The sequence below is a fragment of the Pelodiscus sinensis genome, chromosome 24 (genome assembly GCF_049634645.1).
Source record: "Pelodiscus sinensis isolate JC-2024 chromosome 24, ASM4963464v1, whole genome shotgun sequence".
NCBI lineage: Eukaryota > Metazoa > Chordata > Testudines > Trionychidae > Pelodiscus > Pelodiscus sinensis.
In genome coordinates, this window is record NC_134734.1 from 2330203 (window position 1) to 2338146 (window position 7944).

Consider the following 7944-nt stretch of genomic DNA (forward strand, 5'->3'; position numbering starts at 1 on the left):
CGAGTCATGGGTAAGAGATGGCTGCCTGAGACACGGCTGCCCTTTAGATCTCATTCCACCCACCCTTGTTCCCTGGATCTCCTTGCAGGGCAGTGGAAACTTTATGCACTTCTCCCCACCCCCAGGCCTTTGATTGGCCTGGGGTCAGGGGAGCGGCAGGGCCTCCGGGGGTTGGATTAACCCGCTTGGCGGGCCACTGAGACCGATTTGCCCATCCCTGCTTTAGAAGTAAGGGAGCTGGTAATGGGCGGATAAAGGATCCCGCCCCCCCCCCCCCCCCAGCATCAGTACTGGGGTCCTAGGGCCTCCTTTCCTATCATGGATGTCGGGTGCGTGTTGCTTGCCCTGAGTAATCCAGGGAGGATTGTGGGGGGGGGATGGTTTACATTAGGTATATTAGTGCAGAACTCTGAGTATCAATTCATGTCCACTACAACGCAGAACTGCTGTTCCCCTCCCCCCCCCGGTAAAGAAACAAGGCAAAGGCTGGGGGCAGTGGGGGTGACAGGGGAGCCGAGGGAAAGGGAAGGAGCCTGAGTGTGAATGTCACAGGTTGTTGAGTGTGGGGGGTTGTTCGGGAGCCTCCCCCATGCAGACCCGGGCTGACCCCAGCCTCGCCCATCCAGTCAGGCATATCTGCCCCTGTCCACCACAGCCCCTCCCCCCAGAGTACCAGCTCCCCCAGGAGCCTCAGGCCTGGGTAGTCCCTGGGGGCAGCCCCCCAGTCTCCCAGCCCTGCCCCCTCTGCCTAGGGTTGCCAGGTGGTTTCAACAAAAATACCAGATACGCTTGACATGACATCACAATCGACATTCCATCTTAGTTTCAAAATACCAGACAGTTCTCTTTTCTCATTTCTATTTTCTCAATTTGTTTCCTAAACAAAAAGCTCAAATACTGGACTGTCGGGTTCAAAACCGGACATCTGGCAACCCTACCTCTGCCCTGAGCCTCCCCATGGACCCAAGCAATGCCTGGTAAATCCTCTACTTCTAAATATAATAATTACCTGCTAAAATAGCAGCTTACTCCTTTCTGTGTTTTGCTTTCCCCTGCTGAGCACGCTGCTTTAGCAACAGAGTCCGTAGCATCATTTTTACCAAGCTTTTAGAATGGATTTGCTTGTGGTACCAATTCCACTCCTGCTAAGTGTGTAGGAGCAGACATTAGCAACCACTACTTCCCTTTACCATAACTTAGAAGAGAATAAAAATTAAACAGAAACGAATTTTAGATGCAGGTCGATGCAAATAGTTTCAGGGTATTAATCTGTCAGGATGCATGGTTATGTTTGGGGGACAAAGGCCAAAACTGGTGGAAACCTGCTGGGATTGTTTGGTTTGGTTTATGCATAAATTGTTATTTTTGAAACATTTTTGTTATGGCATTTTATAAGTGTATTTGAACATTGAAACAAGACATTGACATTTTGTGAATAATTCTTGTTACCTTAATATTGACATTTTATTCTTTGAATTTAAAAATAAAAATCCAAATATTGATTAATACAAGAGGATTCTTTTTCTTTGCATTATTTGTTGAGGCAAAAATATATATGTACATGTATGAGACCTTTTTGAACTTTACAAAAAATGGTAATAATAAAATTATGATATTAAAATATTGTGGTATCACAGAGAGTTTTTAAGTAAAAGGGTATGAAATTGACTTTTGTTGCAACGAAATGAGAATTAAAACTAGCCATGTAACACACAGCACACAACAAAGGACAACATACATAACATACAGGACAACTTACACTTACAAACGCATGGCGCCAGAAGTCTATTTATAACTAAAAAAGACGGCAGATTTATCTCTTGTGGCTCAGATCTGTAACTCAAGGTTGTGGGTTTTTTAATAAAAGGAAAAGGCACACGCTTGATTGATCTGACTGTTTTTTTCAATAATACAGTGTTATTTTTATGAAGTTAATGTTTATTTTGGATTTCTTTAAAGAAAGGGATTGTTAACATTTTTCAGTTTAATTTTTTTTAAATGGGAATTCCATTAAGTGTGGGGAGATTTTTCTTCATCCCTATAAACTCTTATCATTCGCTATGTTTTAATTTTAAATTAAAGACAATAACACTGTCTTCTAGTTTTCAAACCTTAATAATTGTGTTAGCTGTGCCCTGACAGAGCACTACTCCAAATTTCTCCATTTAATCTCTTTTCCGTGGGAAGCGACCCTCTTGCAAGTTCATCCTTTTTTTCTGGCTCATCTTGGTTCAGTATTATATATTTCGTAGCCCAATGTCTGAGTGTGTGTAATGCTGAAATGCTGGCTGTTGCCTCTGGGCGGTGCTGTTGCCTGAGTCATGTCCTTCATCTCCCACCTGGGTGCTCGCTGACTTTTGCGCCGCTCAGCTGGGCTGCCGCGGGGAAGCAAGCAGCACAAGTGGCCGTTTGGGCTACGTGGTCCCCTGAGTGAGAGGCAGGAAGGGGAGGAGAAGAGAAAGAGACGGACGGAGAGAGAGGCAGGAGGCGGAGGAGAGCTGAGAGGGGGGGGGGAGGCAGTAGGAGGAGAAGGAGAGAGAGAGAGAGAGAAAGACGGAGGTGGAGGAGAGACCCGAGTATCCCATCTTATGATGGGCTATTGGCTAGTCTTTCGATATTTGCTCAGTTATGTCTTGATTCTGTCCCTTTTTTCTGCTTGGTTTGACGAGAAGCAATCCCATTCCAGGCACATCCCGTTTTCCTGGCTCAACCAAACCCTGCCCTTGCTTTCAGTTGTCATACCGAATTTGGTGGTCCTACCATTTAGGAGTTCTTGAAAAACCAGATCAACTCTCTGAAAAATATAGCAGATAAATAAAACAAAACAAAAAAATAGAAAAAATAAACAAAAGGGTTAAACATGCATATAGGTAAGTTATTACCTTTTTCATTAAAACTTTTAATACAAATTGATACAATTTATATTAAGATTTGCCAAATTTGTTGTGTTAATTTAGTCACTTAGTTCATTTGCCATTATTTTATATTAACTCTAATTTTTATATTGATTCTAATCTTTGTGGTAATAAGAACAGCCGCCGTTTCAAATATTAGTCTTAGACTTAGAAGCAGGGGCAGCATGTCTGATGCTGGGCAACCATATTTTCCAAAAAGTTAGGAGTAATTCCAGCTGTTGCACACTCAAGGATTAAAAGAATTTATTGACTGGATGTATTTAAAGTAAAGGTTTTACCTGGTTTTTTGTTTGTTGTTTTGTTCTGTTTTCAATTCTTTTATCTTTTGGAGGGTTCTGTAAAAAAGGGAACTTTTAACTATTAACTTGCTGAAAGTCAAAGTGAGGGGAGACAGAGCAAAAGGGTGGGGTGTGCAGAGCAGCCTAGGAAGATGGGGAGATGTGAGCTAAGAGAGTTCTAACTAACTCTCACAGTTGTCTTAGGGCTTGTTTATACCTGCCTAGATATTGACAGTCTGGAGATCGATCTTCTGGTGTTTGATTTAGAAGGTCTAGTAAGGACCTGTTAAATCAACTGCTGACAATGCCCCTGTCAACTCCCACACTTCATGGGCTCATGAGGAGTAAGGGAAGGTGATGAGAGAAATTGGAGTTATGTATCTTAACTTTTGAACATTCAAGTCATTTCATTCAGCCGTATGGAGTGGAAATCCATCTCTCCGGTAGTGTAGACCTGGCCCTAAAGTACAGGCAGCAGCAGCAAGTTTGGCAAACGGAGAAAGGCTATAAACAGTCGGCGCTCCCGGAGTTTGTCTCCGCCTTGGCTGGGCTCCTGACTACTAATTGTCCTCCAGTCAGAGCCTCCTTCTCTGTCACCTCCTCAGTCACTCAGCACCTTTGTGGGAGAAAGGGCACCAGAGCCAAACACGGGATCCCAGCGCCCGACGCAGCAGGGCCAGAATCGGGATAGTTGATAGACTAGTTGACTAGTCGCTTCCCCCCACCTTGCTGCCTCTATCGGAAAGAGGCAGCAAGGGGGAAGGAATAGGAGGTGCTTTAAAGTGGCAGCACCATGTGGAGTCTGGGGTCAGATCCCGGGCTCCATGTGGCGCTGCTGCTTTGAAACACCGCGGGGAGCACGGGGCCAGCACAGGACTGCCTGAGTCCCCAGCTGGCCCTGTGCTCCCTGCTGTGCTTTCACCTTGGAAGTGTAGCAACAGCCCTGAGGCAGAAGCACCCTTAGCAGCTAATTGAATAATCAATGCAATTTGCATCAACTATTCGATGAGCGAAATCATCAACATTTCACACCCTTAGTCCAGTGGGGAAACCCCCTCCCTGCGCCCCAGCGAGGTTTCCTGGGGGATGGGCCCCAGGCTGGCCTGAGCCTGGGCCTGGGCCTGCCTGCCCTGGGGGCTCAGGCTGAACCGAAATGCAGCCCAGGCCGGTTGGAGGCCGGGCTGTGGTTTGTGTGGTCTCTAGCCCAGCATGAGGATTTCTTTAGCTGCCGACTCCCAGCGGGTCTGGTCTTGTTCCCAGCCAGGAGGGCCAGGGAGCAGAGACCCAGCTGGTGTCTCTGCTTCTGGGACCTGGCTGGACGTGACTGTCTCAGCCCCAACTCCCCACTGAGTGTTTCACCTGCTGGCCCCAGGATGTGGGAGCCAAATGCTGACACCATGCTGGGGCCCAGCGGGGGAGCTTGTGGTTCGTGTGAGCTCTGCGTAGAGCTGTGGGAGCCGGAGGCCTTCCAGGCTTTGCAGACGTGATCGGACCCAGCCACGTCCTGTGATCTCCCCCCACGGCTCCCTCCCCACAGAGATCCCCCCCATGTGAACAGCTTCTTGTTGCTGGCTGGGCCAGTCTGGGTGAGCTGCAGGCGTCGTGAGGGGACCTGGGACAGGGGTCGTCTCTGCATCGCTGCGTCCGCCCGAGACACGGGTAAGGAATAGACAGAAACCCTCCGGCTGCCCATTAGATCTCATCCCATCCCCACATTGCTGTCCCCTGGATCTCCCCCTCCTGCTCTCCCCAGCTCCTCCCCTCATCCCCTCCAGATGGAGCTGGCCCATCCCATACTCAGAGTTTAGGGTGCTGCACAGACTCTGACCGACTTCACCGGGTATTGTACTGACCCTGACAGAGTTCGGGGTCCCGTTATACCAGGTACTGCCCCAATCCACAGGGAGAAAGAGTCTGGCCACAGCCAACTCACACTCTAAACAGGCAAATGGTCAGAGGGGAAACTGAGGCACGGGGCCATGATGTGACATGCCCAAACCCCCTGAGCATTTTAGTGGCAGAGTCTGGGATGAAACCAGGAGTCCTGACTCCTGGTCTATACAGCAAAATAGACTCTAGAAATGTCCTTTCATTAAAAATAAAACTTTTGGCTTGTTCCTGCTCTCTTCTCCTTCTGGCGTTTTTCCGGGTGGCTTTTTTATCTTACCTTCCTCCTCCTTGGAACCTTTTTGTCATGGGAGGTTTCCATGTTGCGGGGAAGAAGGGCTCTGTGGGGATTTTGCCTTCTCCAGTAGCTCACCCGCATAAGCCTTAAACCCAAAATGTCTGCTTCAACATGCTCACCGGCGGGAGAACAATGGATTTAAAACATTTGAATATTAAAAAAAGATGAAAGGATAATTTGTTAATTTTTAACATTAATCCAACGTGGGGATTGCCAGCGCTGTGGGATGCTACCAGCAAGAAGAGTATTTGGGAATTTGGAGGAGATAGGGAGGTAGTGTATGTCTTTGTCTTTGCTCCCAGGTCACCATGTTGCCTAGAAATCCAATTTTTCAGCAAGAAGCAAATGTATTTTATTTTCAATAATGTATTTGGTTTAGTTAAAATCCCCGCTATTGTGTAGAAACGCAAAACACTGGGGCTGAGAACAGACACAACAAATCGGGTATCTTGGCAGGGCTCAGACAAAACGACAATTCTGCCCCTCTGCTCACCCTGGGGTTCTGTTCTTCTAAGGTCTTCCAGCCAATGGGGCCATTGGCCTGAGTTCAGCTCAGGATTTGGGAGATCATAAGCTCTGCATCTCTCTCTCTCTCTCTGTCTGTCTTCTCCTGGAGCCCTTTTCATTGCTCGTCCTTCCTTCCATCAGCACAACGTCCGCCCTGCCCCGTCCTCAGCCCTGAGGAGAAGCGGGGATACTATGACAGCCGCTCCTCCAAAAATAAAATACTGGACCCCCTTGCTGGTGCTCTGCAGCGTGGCCTTCCCCATCGGGGTGTTGTGGAACGGCTACGTCATATTCGTCACCAGTTGCCGTGTGGTGAGGACGGCCAGCGCCATGTGGTTCCTCAACCGGGCCGTGTCTGATTTGATCTTCATCCTCTGCCTGCCCCTCAGATTCAACTTCATCTTTTCTCTGCACGTAGACTGGGTCAGCAGGCTGAGCAGCACCATCACCTCCCTGCACATGTTCTCCAGCGCCTTCCTCCTCACGGCCATCAGCGTCCATCGCTGCGTCCTCACGGCACGGCCTGAGTGGGCCCAGAAATGCCGCACGGCCTCCCTGGCCTGCTGGGTGAGTCTGGGGATATGGGCCCTGTCAGCTGGGTTCAGCTTTCATTATGGTCACTTCTGGGAATCCCTCCCCTCACCTGCCAGCACCACAATGAATTTCCCACTGTATGAAGGGAGAGTGGAGGCTGCTGTCACCATCCAATTCCTGGCCGGGTTTCTGATCCCATTAACCTTGATCTTGATCTCAATCTTCTACGTCGTTCACACTGCCAGGCTGGGAAGGAACCAGCTGATCCAGGCTACCCCACCCCTCAAAATCCTTCTGGGTTTGATCCCAGCCTTTTTCCTCTGCTGGCTGCCGTATCATGTCTTCTACTTCCTGCACCTCTCAGCTACGCACCCTCGGCCTGTTCTGGAAATAGGAAGCGCATCTGCTTGTGTCCTGACGTATGTCAACACCTGCCTCAATCCCATCTTCTACCTCACCATGGAGGAAGAGTTTCTGAGATACCTGGAATGCACACACAACCCCGACACCAGTGACCACACAGGGATGGAGCCGGCTGACTAGGGGAATGGACGCTACTGGTGGACATGGCACGGAGAAAGAATTCTGTTCACCGGCTGCTGTCGGCTCCTTTTCATCCCCCAATTTTATTTTTGCATGTAAATTTTTGATCTTCTGCAGAGGAGTGTGAGGAGAATGAAGAACCCGCCTTAGTGTGAGAGAGACAGGAAGCGCAGTCTATGTAGCTTAACAAGGAAAATGTGAAGGGGTTGCTTGATCATAGTCTGTAAGTATCCACCCTGAGAACAAATAAAGGCTGAACCCCTCTGACCCGGCAACATCTGTCATCGGCATGATTTCTGTTAGCCACATGCCCACTTTGCATGGGTTTGGCCAAGTTTCCTGCAGTCCCATCAAGTGTGCTGTGCTGTTAGTTAGCTAATACTTACCCCTAAACGTCCCCCACCAGCCCAGCAAGCAGGGGAATATCGGTAATGTTATTGGATAGTTCAGACAAGACCTGATCTGTTGAACAGCTTTATCCTGTTGCATTGTCCCTGCTCTCGCCTGGGAGGCTGTGAAGTTTTGCTGTGTGTGTTGCTGAAATAGAACGTGAGGTGGGTAACACAACCAGGCATTCAGGTAGGACAACAGGGGTTGGATGGGGTGCGTATCCCAGCTGGAGCAGACTCCCATGTAGCAGTATGGCTTTTCTGTAGCCACGTTGGAAGGCCTGTGCTAGGCCTGAAGCAAAGCTGCCTTCTGCAGCTAGCTTGAAAAGCAGCAGCTATTAACTATAAGGCCTGGAGTCCCATAATCACAGTTCCATCTAAATTGTATTACAAAGTGTCACACCGGGCTGGGAGGAGGGGACTTTGCCCGGATAGCTCCCCATTGTCACCAGATAAAGAAACAGATCTCAAGATGGGTAAAGAAATTTGTGCGTAACACCGTTCTATCTGGCAAGAAAATTAATTTTGCTAGGTGTAAATCAATTAAGGTGGTGAGGTATGATTGGTTAGGTAAGTTTGTTATGATTGGTTAG

General features: G+C 48.5%; 1 protein-coding gene across 1 annotated transcript; it reads left to right on the top strand.

Annotated features, from left to right (window-relative positions):
• Nucleotides 1-6077: 6077 nt before the first annotated feature.
• Nucleotides 6078-7361, top strand: LOC142819686 (chemerin-like receptor 1). The gene has a single exon (XM_075908232.1). It carries the CDS (start codon nt 6078-6080, stop codon nt 6960-6962), a length of 885 nt encoding a protein of 294 aa, XP_075764347.1. The 3' UTR covers nt 6963-7361.
• Nucleotides 7362-7944: the final 583 nt, after the last annotated feature.

What these genes read in the sequence shown, in the direction of transcription:
- LOC142819686 (XM_075908232.1), top strand. Translation starts at nt 6,078, where the DNA reads ATGACAGCCGCTCCTCCAAAAATAAAATACTGGACCCCCTTGCTGGTG.